Source organism: Panthera pardus, unplaced genomic scaffold, assembly GCF_024362965.1.
Source record: "Panthera pardus isolate Hobbes unplaced genomic scaffold, ASM2436296v1 HiC_scaffold_22, whole genome shotgun sequence".
In the NCBI taxonomy this organism is placed as follows: domain Eukaryota; kingdom Metazoa; phylum Chordata; class Mammalia; order Carnivora; family Felidae; genus Panthera; species Panthera pardus.
Window position 1 is genome coordinate 39,100,015 of NW_026526788.1, and position 19,478 is coordinate 39,119,492.

General features: G+C 49.4%; 1 protein-coding gene and 1 long non-coding RNA gene across 2 annotated transcripts; both read left to right on the plus strand.

The window, feature by feature from the left end:
• Positions 1-6,540: 6,540 nt before the first annotated feature.
• Positions 6,541-18,530, plus strand: SFTPD (surfactant protein D). The gene is made up of 8 exons (XM_019444737.2): positions 6,541-6,648; positions 8,941-9,142; positions 13,763-13,879; positions 14,157-14,273; positions 14,570-14,686; positions 14,963-15,079; positions 15,693-15,776; positions 18,013-18,530. The coding sequence occupies exons 2-8, from the start codon at positions 8,944-8,946 to the stop codon at positions 18,387-18,389; spliced, it is 1,128 nt and encodes a 375-aa protein (XP_019300282.2). The 5' UTR covers positions 6,541-6,648; positions 8,941-8,943; the 3' UTR covers positions 18,390-18,530.
• LOC128779012 (uncharacterized) lies at positions 9,149-13,137 on the plus strand. The gene is made up of 2 exons (XR_008424847.1): positions 9,149-10,343; positions 10,840-13,137. It is a non-coding gene; the product is annotated as an uncharacterized LOC128779012 (long non-coding RNA).
• Positions 18,531-19,478: the final 948 nt, after the last annotated feature.

Here is a 19,478-nt window from a genome sequence, read left to right on the forward strand (position 1 = left end):
GATAAATTGTTGCATCATTATTTAGTTATGGTGATAAAGGACTAATTTAGTGTTCTCTAATCTTACCACATAAATATGTGTCAGAGTGTATATATATATATATATACATAATTTTTAATTTTTAGTTATTTTAAGAGAGAGATAGAGAGCAAACAGGGGACAGGAAGAGAGAAAGGGAGACAGAAACCCAAGCAGGACCCATGCTGGCAGCGCAGAGCCCAATGCGGGGCTTGAACTCGCAAACCATGAGATCATGCCCTGAACCGAAATCAAGAATCAGATGCTTAACCGACTGAGCCACCCAGATGCCCCGAGGTAGACACAATTTTTAAGGAGATACTAAGAATTTTTCAGAACTAGCAAAAGAAATCAAGCCACAGATTTATGACAAAAACAATTTCCATTTTAGTGAGGATGCATGTGAGAAGGCTGTTCATAGAATTACTGACCTTAATTTTTTTCTTAAAGACAACAAATCACACATGCACACACATCAATAGCTACTTATCAATAATTACTGATATTTTTCTAAGTACTTTAATCACTTTGATACTAATATAAATGGACTATTGCTTGATTTCATTTTCAGATTATTTATTGCTAGTGTATAGAAATACACCAATATTTGTATATTGATCTTGTAACCTGCATCCTTGCTGAACTAGTTTATTACATGGTTTTTTGCTGCTGTTGTTGTTCCTTAGGATCGTCTGTACATTAGATCACAGCATCTGCAAAGTAGAGACACTTTAACTCTTTCTTTCCATTATGAATGCTTTTAATTGAGGAATCAAGAAAAAAGCTTTCAAAAGGGAAGGCTGGAAAAATCTGAGCAACAAAGTAAAGAAAGTAGTTGGACTACAACTCAAAGTACACAATAAATATACATGAGTCCATATTGATGTAAATAAATGATTGAGTAAATAAATGGAGAATAGACCATGCAGAAGAATTATAAACAATTTATGTAGATACTCCATCCTCAAGGAGGTGAATCATACCCCTCTACGTCTTTTTTTTTTTAAGTTTTTTTTAATGTTTATTATTTTGAGAGAGAGAGAGAGAGAGCAGGAGCAGGGGCAGGGCAGAGAGAGGGAGAGAAAGAATTGCAAGCAGGAACTCTGCTCATGCACAGAGCGTGACACAGGGGTCGAACTCACGAATTGTGAGATCATGACCTGAGTTGAAGTCAGGAGTCGGATGCTTAACCGACTGAGCCACCCAGGCACCTCTGTAACCCTCCACTTCGTAAGTGTGGGCTGCTCATAGTGATATTCTTCAAAAGAATACAGTAAAGAATGGAAACAATAGTTACTTTTCAGTTAAGAAACCTGAAAAACCTGACTTTAGCGGGGTGATCGAAATCACCACCAACAGTGAAAAATCCTGTTCATAGTAAGTACCTTGGAAACAATATGATGAAAAAGGTAGTTTATCTCTACAGTATTCCTCCCCAAAAGTCATTAGCCCAAGTCTAATCCTGAGAAAAATATAAAAATATGCAATAAAGGGACGTTCTACGAAAAACCTGGCTAGGAACTCTGAAAACTGTCACACTCATCAAAAACAAGGAAAGTCTGAGAAACTCTCACAACCAAGAGGAGACTAACAAACCTAGGCATGACTATGAAAATAATGACGTATCCATGGTGAGCCCTAGGGATACAAAAATAAAATTACTTAAAACCTAGGGAAAATCTAAGAGTGTGGACTTTAGTTAATAATGTATCAAACTGGTTCATTAATGGTAACAAATGTACCGTGTGAACTCAAGATATTAATAATAGGGTAGACTGCTGAGGAGTAGATGAGCATTCTCTGTACTAACTTTGCAAATTTTCTCTAAATCCAAAACTGTTCTTAAAAAACAAAGTTTGTGTTCTAAAAGTGGTGTATCTTGTACAAGTGAAAAGTAATATATTGCAGATCCTGTTTTTTTATGATCAAGGGATGTTGGTCTTTATCAAATGCCTGTTGTCTGTCCATTGAGCGATCATGCAGTTTTTGTCCTTTGTCCTGTAAATACATTAACATGTTGAAATTATAACAACCTAGTTTGAAGTGATACCAAGGTAGTTTTCAATTGCACACCAAAACTCTGCTCCTATACAGTCCCATCCCTCCTTATTTATGTTCATTTTGTAAATTACATCTTTATACATTGTATGTTCATTTACTTATTTTATGATGATTATTTAACATATTTGTCTTTTATAAACATTTTTTTGTAATGTTTATTTATTTTCAACAGAAAGAGGGACAGAGTGCGAGTAGGGGAGGGGCAGAGAGAGAGAGGGAGACACAGAATCCGAAGCAGCCTCCAGGCTCTGAGCTGTCAGCACAGAGCCTGATGCGGGACTCGAACCCACACAATGTGAGATCATGACCTGAGCCGAAGTTGGGTGCTTCAGCGACTGAGCCACCCAGGCACCACATTTGGTTCTTTTTTTATAATCTCAATCTCTTTAGTAAATAACTCCTTCTGTTCATTAATTTTATTCTTGAGTTCATTGAATTGTCTTTCTGAGTTTCCCTGTAGCTCATCGAATCTCTTCATAACAGCTATTTTGAATTGTTTATCAATTAGATTGCAATATTCCATGCCTTTGAGTTTGGCTGCTGGAGAATTATTATTGTGTGTGTGTGTGTGATACTATATTTCCCTGAATTTTTCAGTGTTTGAAGATAGGTGCTTCTGCGTTTGTACTTGAAGTAGCAGACGCCTTTCTTACTTAAGGTTTTATACTTTTATTATTGCTGTTCACACAATTCAACAAGCTGACTTTTAGAAGCCTTTCCTCTGAATTCCAGAAGGTGGCTCTATAGCTTAAGTTGGTGCGTTCTTCCTACCAGAGAAGGTGCTCACGCATGAGTTCTGCATACACAGAGATCAGCCCTTGGGGCTTTGAGGGTGCCGTGGGCCTGGTGGGAGGATCCTTGAGTGGCCACACACTCACCCCCCCATCCCCACCCGTGTGCTTGTGAATGGACCTCCTGCTCCTGTCTCAAAGCAGACGGCAGGAAATGCATTCCTTCAGTGTTCTTTGATATTCTCACCTGCTTCCTCCCCTGTCCTCTCTCTCCATTTCAGAGGTCCCTCCTCCGAAATCTGAGTGCTGGTGGAGAAAAGCGGATCTTTCCAGCCACAACCCACACACCTGGAACAGCCGGGCAGTCACTCGCTACTTTTGCTCTCCACTTCCGCTATGGGAGAGGTCAGTGCTTTCCTCCCCTCCCCTCCTGAGTGAGGTGGCTGCTATGCTGGTAAAAGCCTTGTAGTGTTGCACTGGGGAGGGCAGGGAGGTGGGGGGGCTACCTTGGTGAGTTCCTCCCTCTCCTCTGCCTCCTGTTTGACTCTGTTGGCATACAAGACTCTCCCATCAGTCAGGCTGGACCTCCACAAACTCTTTCTCTAATGGGTGCTCATTTTAGTACTCTCCAGATGCCCCTTTTCTTCCCCAATTGCAGTGAGTGGGGTGGGGCAGGCTCAAGGACTCCTTTGGACCCACTGCCCCCACCCAGGTCTTACCCATCCACTTTCAGATGCACGGGTGGGTGGAAACCTCTCAGGGGTCCTGCTGTAATGAGCAGGGGCACTTTTGTTTGGTTATGGATGTTCAGTTAGTTGTTAATCAAAAAAAAAAAAAAAAAAAAGATGGGGCGCCTGGGTGGCTCAGTCTGTTGGGCGTCCGACTTCGGCTCAGGTCATGATCTCACAGTCCGTGAGTTCGAGCCCCGCGTCGGGCTCTGTGCTGACAGCTCAGAGCCTGGAGCCTGCTTCAGAGTCTGTATCTCCCTCTCTCTCTGCTCCTCCCCTGCTCATGCTCTGTCTCTCTCTGTCTCAAAAATAAATAAGAACATTTTAAAAAAATTTAAAAAAAAAGAGAGCAACTCTTGCCACCATAATGCTGACATCACTTTTCTTGAATGTAAATTCTCTTAAATAATAGTAATCAACAATTGTGTTTTCCACTCAGTTTTGTTTCCTATTTTATTGAACTATAATTGACATACAATATTATATTAGTTTCATGTGCACAGCATAGTGATTTGACATTTGTGTACATTACAAACTGATCACCACCATGTTTAGTTATCATCAGTCATCATACAAAGTTATTACAATATTATTGACTAGACTCCCCATGTTATACTTTACCTCCTGTGACTTATTTATTTTATAACTGCAAGTTTGTACCTCTTGACTCTCTTTACCCATTTCACCCTCCATTCCCTACCCCTCTGGCAACCATCCTCTGTTCTCTGAATTTATGAGCTTGGGTTTTGTTTTGTATTGTTTACTTGGTTTTTTTTAGATTCCACTTGTAAGTAAAATCTTGCAGCATTTGTCTTTGTCTGACTTATTTCACTTAGCATAATATTGTCAAGTTCCATTCTTGTTGCTGCAAATGGCAAGATTTCACTATTTTTTAATGGCCCAGTAGTATTCCACTGTATGTATATATACCACATCTTCATTCATTCATTCATTCATTCATCTGGCTGTTTTCATGTCTTGGCTATAGTTAATAATGCTACATTGAACATAGGAGTGTATATATGTTTTCAAATTAGTGTTTTGTTTTCTTCAGAGAGATACCCGGAAGGGGAAATGCTGGATCATATGGTAGAACTATTTTTAATTTTTTGAGGAATCCTCATACTGTTTTCCATAGTGGTTGCACCAATTTACATTCCCACCAACAATACTCGAGGGTTCTTTTTTCTCCACATCCCCACTGGTCCTTGTTATTTCTTGTCTTTGTGACACTAACCTTTCTAACAGGTGTCGGGTGGTATCTCATTGTGGTTTGGATTTGCATTTCCCTAACGATGAGTGATGTTGAGCATCTTTTCATGTACTTGTCGGTTACCTGTATGTCATCTTTGGGAAAATGTCTATTCAGATCCTCTGCCCATTTTTTAATTGGATTGTGGGGTTTTTTTTGTTATTGAGTTGCATGAGTTCTTTATATATTTTGGATATGAACTCCTTATCAGATATATCATATGCAAATATCCTCTCCCATTTAGTAGTTTGTCTTTTAGTTTTGTCGATGGTTTCTTTCACGATGCAGAACCTTTTTAGTTTGATGCAGTCCCAATTGTTTATTTTTGCTTTTGTTGCCCTTGATATGGAGTCAGACCCAAAAAACAAAACAAAACAAAAAAAAAAAAACTAACAAAAAAAAACAACCAAATCCTAGTGCTGAAGAATACAATGGCTGACCTGAAAAATTCAAGAGAGTCAACAAAAAACTTGGCCAAGTACAAGAATAAATCAGTGAACTTGAAGGTAGATCTTTTGAAATTACCCAGTCAGAGAAGGGAAAAAAAAGTGTAAGTAAGTAAGCCTATAGGATTTATGGGACATCATCAAAAGAAATAATATATGCATTGGGGGAATCCTAAGAAAGAGAGCTAGATGGAGAAACAAAGTCTATTTAAAGAAATAGTGATGGAAAAAAAAAACCTTGCCAAGTTTGGGGAGAGAAATGGAATCCCATGCTGATCTAGATCTCTAGGAGCACATGAACATCCTAGAATGGAGAGGGCTGTGTGTTAATAATGAAAGAGTTCTGTCTTTAGGGGCTCAGGTAGCTCTATTATGGATCCCGCCTCAAAAAAAAAATTCAGCATAGGAAACAGAAGACCTTTCCCTATGAATTGAAGCATTATAGATTCAGCAGTACACAAGGGGATGCCACAGGAGCATCAGAAGCTGAAAACAAATCAGCACCCCCAATGGAGGGGCTAAAAGAGAAGCTTGGACACATGGGGATGCTGGCATGTGGATCTAGGAAAAGAATCCATGCAAGAGATAAAGACACAAGAATCTAGAAGCAAGCAGAGACTTCCTTTGCTATCAAAGGCAGGAGGGTGGGCAACTGGACATTAGAGTTTCTTTGGACATGGCTACAACAGTGTATCAGCAACTCAGGAATCCAAACTGGTCACCTGAGCAATGCACAGGGCAAGCTCCAGCCAAGAAGGTGGGAGATAAGGTCAAGGAAGTTAAGGGAAGGCCACCCCCTAAAAGGCAAGTGGGGGTGTCTCCAAGATCTAAAGTAGGAAGCAAAAGAGTGACCCTGCAAGAGTGGCCCCACAGGCTGCAGCCTCCACAGCCCCTCTACTTGCCCCACCCCTGCCCGGATATGCCAAGGAACTGCCAGCTCTTTCCCAATATCTGGGCAGTAAAGTTGAGGTGAAGGAGGAAGAGAAGGGGCACAGCAGGTCCTGGATCTTGGAATCTGCAGACGCGGGGCGCATTGACTGTAGACGTAGATCATTGTGCCGCTTGCCGGTCTTCTCTGGAGCTCAGATTTTCGGACATCTGTAAAATACAGACACGAATAATGCCATTTAACTCACAGGGCTCTAGGGAGGTACAGGTGAGATCACGGACTGAGAGTGCCGTATAACATTTAAGGTGATATGTGTGCAGTGTTATGAATATCAGTGGCAGGTTTCCAGAACCCAAGTGGGGTGAGAGTGAGTCAACAAGGAAGAAATGGCCCCACTTCTTGAAAAGAGCTCTTCAAAGATCAGGGCTGGGCAGCTCAGGTGACAGGGCAGGCATAAATAGCCAGTGCCTGCCAAGGAAAGGCTAATTTGCCTGGAGATCCTGGAGTCCGAGAGGCAGCATCTGTGAGTCTCTATCCTTGCCTTCATTTTGTTTTTTTTTCAATGCCCAATGAATATCTCTCTGCCCATATGGCTGGTTTATCCAACTGGTGCTGTGGAGGCAGGGTCTGGTCTGTTCTGGTCTAGGAAGTGTGAAATGTGGGGGACGGGGTGAGGCGATGAGGAGTGCTCTTTCGCCCCTCACTGCTCCCTATGCTCAGTGGGAGATTTGCTCTCTGGGCTGTGGAGGGCGGTCAGTTGGATGATACCCACCCAGATGCCAGATGCCATTGTCTGGAAGCCCCAGGGGAACAGGCAATTTCAACTTCTCTCTTGTTCCCCTCCATTCCTGATCTATTTATTAAAAAAATTTTTTTAACGTTTTATTTATTTTTGAGACAGAGAGAGACAGAGCATGAACGGGGGAGGGGGAGAGAGAGAGGGAGACACAGAATCGGAAGCAGGCTCCAGGCTCCGAGCCATCAGCCCAGAGCCCGACGCGGGGCTCGAACTCACGGACCGCGAGATCGTGACCTGAGCCGAAGTCGGACGTTTAACCGACTGAGCCACCCAGGCGCCCCAATTCCTGATCTATTTAGAAAGGAGGGTGGTAGAGGAGAAACAGAGCAGGTCTCCACAGGCCTGCCTTTTAAGCCCATCCGGGTACCAACTGCCTGTAGGACGTGGACATTCATGCTTCTCCCTTAGCCTCACATCTTTACTTTAAAAAAGAGACTGGGCTAAGTCACTAATTTTCCAACCAGTTTTCAGAGGAGTCATTTTTTTTTTCTCAATAAAATCTGAATCAGAAAGCTTGGCGCGGACACCGTGGGCTGAGGGGGCTGCAGCTCTGCCCACTCCCTCCATAGCCCCAGCTAAGATGCCGCATCTGAATCGTGGGTCTGAAAACCTGTGAGTCACCTCTCTTCACAGCCCCTTCCGGCTACAGTGGGTGCTGGTGCCTTGAGCTGCTGGGCAGAATGTCGATTGGTTTTCATTCTTCCTCCAATTCGGGGCGCAGAGCCCCAGAGGTGCTGTAGCTGCGGACCAGGGGACAATGCCCTCGTTCTGGCCTGGGTCCTTCAGTGCTCATGACTGAGCTTCTGCCGCAATAAGGGAGCTCACCTGGGTGTTTCTAGAGATTCCCAGGAAGCCCAGGCAAGTGGCGAATTCACAACTGAAAGAGGCTCCTGCAAAATAGGGATCGTCCAGCCCAGGGTCACCAGCAACCTGGAGAAGGCACTTCTCTGGCCAGGAAAGCCCCTCCCCTGCCACCACCTCAGCCTGCCTGGTGACCCCCTTCTCCTTTGCACGTGTCCCCCAGGCTTTGTTCCTAGCCTCTGCAACTCCCACAAGCTCTTCCCATGCTCATAACCTTACCGTTTCTCTCTGAGAGAGGAAAGAAGTCCAAGAGTGGAGGTGACCGAGGCCCTGTACCTGTACCTAAGGGTCTCACTTAGTCCCTAAGTCCTAATCAGATGGTGCCTGGACGCCCTATTGGACATCTGCTCTCCCTATCCCCGAACTAGCCTTCCCTTGACTGAACCCACCTCACGTGGCCCTTTCCTCCATGAGGCCTTTCTCTCAAGTTCTTTTAGGTGGTCAGAGCAGAATGCCGCATGCCCCAGGGGCTCTCCAGCTGCTAAGTTAGCTTCTCTGAGAACTTTCACTTGGGTTCTGCGTGTGAATTTCCTCATGGAGATGGTGTCCAGTCCAAGGATGGCAAATCGCTTGGAAAACACGCAACCACACACCCAGCCTGTGCTCAGGACAGACGTCACTAAGCGTTCAGGATCCTAGCTCCTTTCCAGAACCGCACTGCAGACACCAAGAGTGTTGGTCCATCCAAGGCAGCAAGTGAGAGGAAAAGGGGTTGCCCTGTCAGAGCTAAGCCAACCACCTTGACGGTATAGACAGGGAGCTGGAGGTCCAAAGATGGGAAAGGTCCTTCCCGGAAGCACCCAGTGAATCCTTCCTGATGTGACATGTGGCCTCAGTGAGGATTTCTACATCCTACCCCTGTGCCGACTGCAGTCTCCAAGGGAAGTCACAAGAAAGGACAACACAGGCATCTGAGAATAGGTGGATTCTCCTGCGAACTTATAGTTGAGTTCCAGCTGGGTAACTCATGCTTTCCCAGACCAGACCATATGCCCACCTGGTCCCTAAACTGCTTTGGGAGACTTGCTTCTCTCAGCCCCATGGAGGGAGGGCAGGTGGGGAGGTGCTTCTCCTGACCTTCAGGAGCTGGGCCAAGCCCTAACCCATGTCCTGGGACCAAGAGCATGTCCTTTCTCGTTCTGTTCACCTGCCTAGGCCATGCTTCTCATCCCTCTCTCCGTGCTGATGCTGTTCACACAGCCCCTGAGGTCACTGGGAACAGAAATGAAGACCTATTTCCAGAGAACAGCTGCCAGCGCCTGCACCTTGGTCATGTGTAGCCCCATGGAGAACGGCCTGCCTGGTCGCGATGGACGGGATGGGAGAGAGGGCCCCCGGGGCGAGAAGGGGGATCCAGGTAGAGCTGGGACCACTGGCTTGTCCTAGTGGAAAGGGGTGGGCATTGGAATTGTAACCAACCCAGAAGTACTGGGATGTTCTGCTACGGAAGGCTCAGAGGTGGACTTCTTCTTCCTGAGCGGATGGGTTTCCCCTAGATGTTTGGTCCATCTGAAACACTGCCTTACCGATTGGAAAATGACTGCTGCTCTGAGCCCCCAGGTGCCTCCCTCCATTGCCAGCTGACTTGTCTCCTTCTTTGGCACCTTCTCCTTCCTCCCACTCCAAAAATGAGGAAATGGTGGGTAAATCGAATCTGTGGCTCTCCAGAACCCTGCTCTAGGACTTAACAGTTGGTCACCTGGATTAAATAGGGTCGGTGCAGGGTGTCAAATATTTTCAGTATCATATGCCTTGACTCATATGTGGAATTTGAGAAACACAACAGATGAACACAGGGGAAGGAAAGGAAAAATAAGATTAAAACTGAGAGGGAGGCAAACCACAAGAGACTCTTGAATACAAAGAAGAAACTGAGGGTTGCTGGAGGGGAGGTGTGTGGACGGATGGGTTAAATGGGTGACGGGCATTAAGGAGGGCACTTGTTGGGATGAGCACTGGGGGTTCTACGTAACAGATGAATTATTGGGTTCTGCTCCCCAAGCCCAGACTCCACTGTATGTTAAGTAACTTGAATTCAAATTTTAAAATATATATTTTTTTCAATAGTCATGAAGGACGGGAAAGAAAGAGGTTCTGTGACCCCATACTCAGATCTGATCACAAGGATCTGTCCTAATACATTACAGAGAGAGTGAAAGGGAGCTCACATTCCTGTGTCCAGCCTTGTGCTTGGGCGTTCACTGAGTAATTCATTTAATCCTACCAGAAGTCTTACAGGGAACATATGAATCTCATTTGACAGGTAAGAAAATTGTGACACGGAGAGGCTAAATGACACCCAGTCTGGAGGGGAAAGGACACGAGCTTCTGCATCAGACAGATCTGTGCTTGACTACCAGCTCCATTTCTACAGCAGGGACCCACCCTGGGACAAGCCAGTGCCCCTGAGTCTCAGTTTGCTCATCTATAAATGGGAATAATATCTACTACATAGTGACAAATAACGGAGCCAAGGCTTTCTTTTTTGTCAGGTTGTTAGGATAAAGTTACATCTTTCTGCTGGACCAATTGGGTGAATTCTCGTGAGGTTTCCACAGGTACTGATTATTTAAGGGAATCATCTGAGAAGTACTGTCCCGTAGGGGAGGATCTGGGTCCAGTGGCAAGGAGTCAGAATTCAGTGAGCCAGCATCTAGGACAAGGGACCCCCAGGTTCTGGGCTAGGGCTATGGAGCTATCAACCGTGGTCTTTATCTTTTGGGAGTTGGCATTTTGGTTGGGGAGGAAGGAAACTAACAACATTTAAGTTGGAAAGAATAGGTAGCATCCCCAGGCTTTGTAGGATAAGGGACAAGTGAGTACCTATCTGTCCTTTACAGACAGAAAGTGGCTACCGACATGAATGGCCCGGGACTCAGGGAAAGCCCCTGGAAGTGAACTCGGAAGGCGTAGTCAAGGTGTCAGCATCTTGGAGAATCCCCGCTCTCTCTAGCTCTCAAAGGGGCCCTGAATTGAATCCTGGGGGGCCCTTTCCTATGGTCACACTGTGAGCCTAAGCATAGAGTGTGGCTGAGACCTCCCTCTCTTCTGCAGGTGGTTCGCCCCATGCACATTCCAAGCCCAGCCTTGGGTTGGTGCTTGGAGAGAGAACCATGCACAGATGGGCCAGGGGACCAGGCTGCACTCTGGCTCCTGAATTGCAGGCATGTTAGTCACTCAACCATTATGGGTCTGAGAATTTCCTACCGAGCTTGGAGCATCTCAAAATCCTGACCCATGTAAGTCTGACTGGGGCCAGAGTCTGCCCTTGTGACAATGTCCCCTGCAGATTTTGATGCACAGGGTTCCAAGAACCTGCTGTAAAGGACAAGATAAGCCTGAGAGAAGAGAGCCTTGAGCAGAGGTAGGGGGTGGAGAGGGCTCAATGCGGTAATGCCTCAGGTGTATCATGGAGGTCCAGTAAGACCCCACACTGCTTTGCAGCCTGTATTTCCAGGGACAGTCCTCTTATTCCTCAGCATCTCCAAGATTCCTGCCCAGAAGGATTTAGTGTATATAGGCATGTATCTCCCGGAGTAAAACCACACACCCCTCAGCAGCTCACAAGGACACTCTTCACCCTTGCATACTCCTCTGACCTCACCTCCTCTGGCCACACTGGCTCCTTGCTGGTCCCTAACCACATCCAGCCTCCTGCCACCCCAGGGCCCTATCACTGCTCTTCCCATAGCTGTCCCTGTGGGTCACTCCTCAGCTCCTTCACGGCCTTACTTACAGACCACCTTCTCCACGAGTCTGTCCCTGACCACCCTACTTGGAAGACACTACCCCTGCCTTCTGACACTCTCTGTGCTATATTTTTCCTCAATGGCACTTATTCTGCTCTAATAAACCGTATGTTGTACATTTTTATTTTTATGATCTGTCTCTGTGCAGTTGGGTTTCAGCCCCAAGAGAAAGAGGGATCTGATGTTGTGTCTGCTTTTTTCACTGTTGTGTCCCCGCATTGCCAATGGTGTCTTGTGCACAGTAGAAGTTTCGAGTGAGTACTTGTGGAATGAATGACTGTAAGATGTATGGAAAGGAGGAATTTAGTGCAGTTCAGACTGGCCAGACCGCGGGTCCACAAAGCTTCACTTCAGGTGGCGTTAAGGCACAGGGCTGGCCTTTGGGGGACACTGGGATGCAAAATTAGTGCTTTGGGAGGCATGGGTGCTTGCTGTTGAAGAGGGAGTCCCTTCATGGTCTCCAGGGCTTCTACACCATGGATGGGAGACCTCTAACACTCTTTCTACCGGCTGCCATCCCAGCCAGGGTGGAGCCCAAGGGGACCTCAGCCTAGGGATAGGACATCTCTGCCCAGCATGGTGCCCTATTGGATATGTGGTGAGGGGCCCATCCTGTAACCCTCCATGCTTCCATTTCATTCCTGGTGAGGATCATAACTAGAGGCAGGATACAATGCCCAGCGCAGAGCCTCTCAGTCACCCATCACAGGCACCCACCCCCACCACCAGCACAGTGTTACCCAGGCAGGCCTGGCCCCTCCTGGAGCACAAGTCTCCAAGTCTGACATGTCCTCTTCCCTCTGCGAGTCTCTCTAAATCCTCCTCACCCTGAAGTCCCATTTGCTCCCTCAGGAAGACAGCTCTGGCCATATGTGTGTGTCCTGGGGTGGGGTGATGATGTGGTAGGACAAGGGGCATCTTGCGAATCTTCTTCCTCACTCATTACTTGTGCCTCACCGTTTAAAATCCTATTGCAAATCTCTTGCAGACCGGGTTCTGGTGCTAACATTTGCATCTTGCCCGGTTATATTCCACAGATGGTTTCTCAGTGAACAGATGAGTGAATGAACAAGTCAGCGGCACCTGTCAGGTGTCATTCCTTCTCTTTTTGCACATGAATGTTCGTAACAACTTTATTCCCAACAGCCCAGAAATGGGAAGAGCCCAGATGTCCATCAACTGATGAGTGGATGAACAAGACGGGTTCTGTCCACACAGTGGAATACTACTCAGCCACACAAAGGAATGAAACCCTGAGACACACTGCCAAGTGGATGGACCTCAAAAATGTCACTCTGAGTTAAAACAGCCAGACATAAATGGTCATCTATTGTCTGATTCCATTTATATGAAATGCCCAAAATAGGAAATAGAGACAGAAAGCAGAGTAGTGCTATCAAGAGGCTGGGGAAGGGGAGGTTGGGGGTGATGGCTTAGTGGCTATGGGTTTTTTTTTGGGGTGACGAAGTGATTTTGAACTAAATACAGGAGGTAATTGCACACCACTGTGGACGTGCTAACTGCCAATCAATGGTATACTTTACAACAGGCTAATGTTATATTACATGAATTTCACCTCAGTAAAAACACAAAAAACAAACAACAACAACAACAAAAAAAAGAATAACCAAATGAACAGAACTGAGTGTAAAACTCTATTTTTAATTTTTTGAGGACCCTTCATTCTGTTTTCCACAGTGGCTGCACCGATTTACGTTCCCATCAATAGCGCATGAGGGGTTCCCTTTTCTCCACATCCTAATCAACACTTGTTATCTCTTGTCTTTTTGCTAATAACCATTCTAACAGGGGTAAGGTGACATCTCATCGTGGTCTCGATCTGCATTTCCCTGATGATCGGTGCCAGGTGTCATTTCTGACATAAACTCTGGTTCTGGGAAGGGGAGAACAAGGAGTCCATGATCAAGGCTAAATGCTGACAGACTGCCTGTTGTATATACCGTGGTCTTGGGGCAGGGGGAGGTGCCCTGCGTGGAAAGTCAGATGGGTCTTGGCTTGAGTTCACAGCCAGCTCCAGCAAGCCTATTTTCTCACCTGTAAGATAGGGGTGTGGACACCCATTTCCTGGACCACCACTGTACCAAGGAGTGTGGAAGTGGGACGTCTACACCCTGTAGAACCCTGAAGGAATGCAAGGGGCCTGACCGTGCACGCAGCTGGCTCATCTCTGGGCCTAAGGTTTGTGCCCATTTCTTCTGCTGCTACAGGTTCGCCAGGAGCTGTAGGGAGAGCGGGGACGCCTGGACCGGCTGGCCCAGTTGGGCCCAAAGGGGAGAATGGCTCTGCTGGAGAGCCTGGACCAAAGGGAGACTCTGGACCATCTGGTGAGCAGCTGGGCATGGAATGCAGATGTCTGCAGGTGGTGCTGCAGCCTCTAGAACATGCCAGTAGATATGCACAGATCCCACCCCAGGAAGAAGGAAGAAGGTTGTTCTGAAGGTGGTACCGGGTTATTGCAGGGGAGACTGAACTCCTGTTGACCTCACCTTTTATGACGATGCTGCCTGCCTCTCTTGACTTCTATCACTGCTCTCCTCTCTTCGGACGCTCCCACTTCCAGCAGGATTTAGTGTCACTGACCATGCTGGTCCTTTTCCCCAGGACCTCCGGGACCTCGAGGTACGCCTGGTCCAGCTGGCAGAGAGGGTGCCTCAGGGAAGCAGGGAAACGTAGGACCTCAAGGCACACCAGGCCCCAAAGGAGAGGCTGGGCCCAAAGGTAGGTGGTTGGTAGGTGGCCGGTCTGGGAGGGAGAAGGGAGGAGTACGGCACAGTCCAGGGTGTGACCCAAGGCCGGCTCAGAGTGCCGGGAAATGCCCAGACCATCAGCGCTGGGCAGGCCTTGTCGTGGCCCCTTCTCCCCCACATTCCCACATTGACGGCGTTTTCCTGCTCGCCTCCGTGGAGGAACCCCGGCCAGTAAGCAGCACCTTCTCACCGGTTCTCTCTCCCCTTGGAGCGAAGGGTGAAAAGTCCACTCTCGGCAGCTTTTGCTCCAATTTGTTCCTTCCTCAGGAGATGTGGGTGTGCCTGGCATGCAGGGCTCTGCAGGGCCGAGAGGCCCCCCAGGGGTTAAAGGAGAGAGAGGTGCCCCTGGTGAGCGTGGAGCCACTGGAAATGCTGGGGCAGTGGGTGAGTGACGGAAGGAGCTAGGACGGGGCTCCGGTTCCCTTGTGCATCCCTGATGCTGGTGATGGCCACTCCTCCCCCACCGCCACTCATCAAGTTGGAGCTGGTGTTACTGGGTGGTAGGGAAAGTCTATGTCCAAGGAGGGTGCATGGCTGGGTTCGGGGAGCAGTCTGTATCGGGGAGGGGGGACCGCAGGCCAGGTGGACAGCCCATGTCTTGGGAGGGTGACAATGCTGGAAAGTGGATACAGAGCTCACCCAGTTCTTCTCTGATCCCAGGGCCTGCTGGAGCCACGGGTCCGCCAGGACCTCCAGGTGCCAAAGGGCCCGCAGGACTGAAGGGGGACAGAGGTGCTCCTGGGGACAAAGGAGCAAAGGGAGAGAGCGGGCTTCCTGGTAAGGCAGCATCTGCTAGATCTGGGAGCCGCCACGGGGTGGGGACAGGGGGAGGGAGGTGGCCTTCTTTATCTCAGGACAGCCTATCTTCGGCCCCATTAACCACAGGGAGCGGGTGGGAAGCAGGAACGCTAGCGCTAGCGGGAAGGAAGGCAGGGGAATGAGGCTCTGGTTTTAGACTCTTACTCACAGGAGGGCAGCCCTGAGCAGCTTTTCCATCACCAGAGAAAACACAGCTCCCTTCCCAATTCAAAAGATAGCTTTGACTATCAAATAACCCAGTGGACGGGAAGTACTGATGAAAGTATATTCCTGTCCCCCCAAAGAAGGTGCTATGAGATCCCCAGAATTGGGAGTTAAATTTTCACAGGTTCAGTGTCAGTGATGTGCAGGCACCTGCTCCGGGGACAGTTTGTTCATAGAAGTATAGGAAATCTGGGGGCAACAGGGGCTAGTTGTGTTAGTGGATGTGGGCTTGCTAGGGCCTGGTCCCAGCTCCTTATCCCGTCCCCTATATGTGCCTGCAGCTGGGTACCTTTCCCTTAAGGCCCAAGCTCTGAGCTGATCCCAGGCTATGCTGGGCTTGCCTTCACTCGACCTCTCTCTTCTGCAGACATCACTGCTCTGAGGCAGCAGGTGGAGGCCTTACGTGGACAGGTCCGACACCTCCAGAATGCCTTCTCTCAGTATAGGAAAGGTACGTTCCTGGATCCGAATCGAGCCAGGCACCAAGGCTAGGCCTCCGACTGGGCCTGGGCCTTGGTTTGGAGTTGGCTGGGTCTGGGTCTGGGATTGGAACAGGTTGGGACCATATTTAGAGCCGGATCTGGCTCTGGGGCAGGGTCTGGGGCTGAGAGTAGTGCTGAGACAGAGCAGGCAGCCCTATACTCCAGGATCTGGAAGTAGATGCAAGAGACAGAGAGGAGGGTGTGGCCATATCACCAGTTCAATGGGGGTGATGGAAGCCTGGTGGAGGTTATCAGGCTCCGGGATGCCCCCCCCCACCCCCAACATCACAGCCACCTATGACCCGATCAGTGCCCTGAGACCTGTGCAGTTCAACAGACCTTCACTCCTGCCTGCCCTGTGCTGCTCCCTGTGATAGACAGGGGACATCCAACCCAGGATGCATTTCTTACCTCTGTGGGACCCGGCGTGTGAGTGCCCAGATATTGTTTCACAGCCCAAGGCAGCAGAGAATCTGGACACTGTCCTGAGGGCTGGGGCTGGGATGCTGCTCTCGGGGTTCAAGGCTGGTGGGGGCCTAGCCTTGCTATGTGGCCATCAAGTATGTCACCTTGGACATGCCCATGGCTCTGGAAGGGGACTGACCACCTCTAGGCTCCAGCCAGTGCTGGGCTCTCCCTGCACCCTGCTGGGTGTTTAAATCAGGGATTCTTCCTAATCCGGGAATCCTGCAGAGTACCCTGTGCCTTTTGGAATCTCCACCTTGGTCCTTGACTGGCCCTCCTCATCAGCTCTCCCTGACGTCAGCTTTGGGTCTCCATCATTCATCAAATCTCCCTGATCCAAAAAAAGAAGCGATTTCCAAAGGAGTAGATCCTAAAGGGGCCTCACTGGGTAAGACACAGGTTTGGCTCCTAAGTACCAAGTACCTAAGAACCAAGGATGGGAGTTTCAGGTATTGGGTATGTCTCACTCCCTCCACAACAAATTTGCACATGTGTTCACTCACTCCTTTGCACACCGCTGCGAAGTGGAACATGTCCAGAGATGCCGGCCACATGTGTGTACTCAAATACCATCACTCACCCCACACCATGACATACATGAGCACACGCATACGTACACGCACACGTCCAGACGGTAAGTACTCCCATGTACCTCCAGAAGAATACAGGGACGTGTTCATGTATGCACACGTGTGCCCACCCAGATGCATGGACCATAGAAGCCAGTAGTGGCACATGAACTCTTGCACTGACCTTGTCCAGGGCTGCCCTGAGTGCCGTCCGTCCTGAGCCTGTGGAGAATCTGCCCCCGAGCCCTAGTTGAAGCTACTCAGAGAAGGACAGGGGTTCGGGGTGCACCCTGAGGTCTAACCAGCCCAGTGAGGCCAGGGCACAGCCCTCTCGGCGGCCCTGAAGATTTCCGTGCCTGAGCCCAAAAGCCAAAGGGATGGGGATGGGATGGAAGATTAGACACGTGATATGTCACATAGTTGATGTTTTTATGAAGCGTACCCCCGCTTCGGAAATGAGGAATTAGAAACCCTGAAAAGGGAAGTAACTTTCCTTTTTCCACCTAGGCAGTCATTGCCAGGATGGGGTGGCAATCGGAACACCTGGCTTCCGATTCCCAAACAGGGCTCTCCCAGAATTGATCCCCTCTGCCCCCTGCCACCTCTCAGGTGCCTTCATCCCCTCACCCAGCACCCTGGAGAGGCTGACTGGCTGGGGCATCACCCACATGCATCCCGAGGGGCCAACATCGGGCTGCAGTGAGTGCAGAGATTAGCAGAGTGAGGCTCTCAGATGCCCCTGCCCCACCCCCAGCACACGCACATCAGAAACTGCCCCAGCCATCACTCACCAAAGTCATTGCAATTCCCACTGACCCCAGCACACAACGTGGGGTGAAACAGAAAGAGCACGTTCCAGCTCCAGCGTCCCAGCAAACAAGGTTCAGTCCTAAACGTACATTTGCCGGGTATGTGACTCCGGGCCCCTTACTTAACCTCTCTGGGCTCTAGTGTCCTCATCTATAACTACGGACCACAGGAGTTCCTCCCAGGCTGCATTGTGAAGCCAGTGCACTGGAACCAAGTGCCTCAGTTTTGTCCTATCGGGTGCCCTGATATCCCACAAGGATGCTGGGCGGGGCAGGTGGGGGCTGTCGCACAAAGGTCACAGAGCCCCGGAGCTCTGGCCTGGTGCTGCCATAACCCCAACCTGACTGTCCTCTTCTCCTAGTGGAGCTCTTCCCCAATGGCCGAGGTGTCGGGGAGAAGATCTTCAAGACAGGAGGTATTGAAAAGAGTTTTGAGGACGCACAGCAGGTGTGTATACAGGCCGGGGGACAGATGGCCTCCCCACGCTCTGCGGCCGAGAACGACGCCCTGCAGCAGCTGGTCACCGTTGAGAACAAGGCTGCTTTCCTGAGTATAACCGACATCAAGACGGAAGGCAAGTTCATCTACCCCACCGGGGAGCCCCTGGTCTATTCCAACTGGGCCCCAGGGGAGCCCAACAACAATGGCGGCGCAGAGAACTGTGTGGAGATCTTTACCAATGGCAAGTGGAACGACAAGGCCTGCGGAGAGCAGCGCCTGGTGGTCTGCGAGTTCTGAGCCACCGGGGTGGGGGCCCGTGCTCCACCCGGGAGCCCGGCCAGCGAGTGGGGGCCTGGCCAACGAGTGGGGGCCCAGACCTGTGTGCTGCCGATGCCCCAATAAAATGGCGCCGCCTCTGCTGGCCAGGGCTTCTCCACAGAGCAGTCGGGGAGGTCCCTGCGGAAAGCCTCTCTCAGAGTCAAATGGCTTCACACGTGGGAGACTTGTCAGAGGAAGAAGGGGCCAGCTGCTTTCCCAGTCGCAAGGGATAAACTTGGGTCCCCAAGACCTCCCCGTGGCAAAATCGGGTGGCTCCCTCTAGGCCCCTCCCCCTCCCTCCTCCTCTCCCTTCCCCCCTCCTCCCCTTCCCCAACTGTCAGCCATGTTTGACCAGCTGACCACCCCCGGACCTTCACTCTTCCTCCTCTGGGCTTCCAGGGCAGGACTCTTGCTTGCCTTGGTCTCACCCAACTAGCTACCTCTTTTCCTCCTCACTCCTCCCACTTGACCACTTAATGGTGCAGGGCTGGCCTCTGCTCTCCATTCTCTTCAGGCCGGACTCTCACTCCAAGTGGAGCTCGTTCTGTCCAAGGCTTCGAATTCCTTCTCCTGACAGCTCCCCCATGCACATCCCTCTTCCGGACCCCTCCCTGAACTCCAGGCTCCTCTAGCCAAACACAAGCTGGAGCCCCTGGGCTGACAGGCCTCAGTGGCTGCCTCTGGCTTCAAGCCCGGGGCTGGGGAAGCAGCAGTGGGATGGACGCCTGGCAGGGAGCATCTGCCTCCCCTGGCTGCCCAGCCTTATGCCCAGTAGACTGGTCCTCATCCTTGCACGGCCCAGGATCTCAATCTCTCTCTCTGTGTGTCATACGACCACCTCTTGGTTCACAGGAGGGAGTTCCACCCGCACCACCTAGTTCCATCTGAGGTCTCAGGCATGGAGGGTGTCCAGCCATGCTCACATTTATCCCCAACCCTCCTCTTGCCTGGCGGTTGCAGGAATGTCCTTTCCCTGCTTTGCACCAGAGGTAATCCAGTCAGAGCCTCCTCATTTTGCGGACGTGAAAATCAGGACACAGAGTGAGCAGGGACTTACACATGGGCACA

Excerpts from the sequence above, each read along its gene's own strand:
- SFTPD (XM_019444737.2), top strand. The coding sequence starts at position 8,944 with ATGCTTCTCATCCCTCTCTCCGTGCTGATGCTGTTCACACAGCCCCTG. Across the intron at positions 13,880-14,156 it reads GGGAGACTCTGGACCATCTG|GACCTCCGGGACCTCGAGGT; the intron begins GTGAGCAGCTGG and ends CCTTTTCCCCAG. Across the intron at positions 14,274-14,569 it reads AGGAGAGGCTGGGCCCAAAG|GAGATGTGGGTGTGCCTGGC; the intron begins GTAGGTGGTTGG and ends TTCCTTCCTCAG.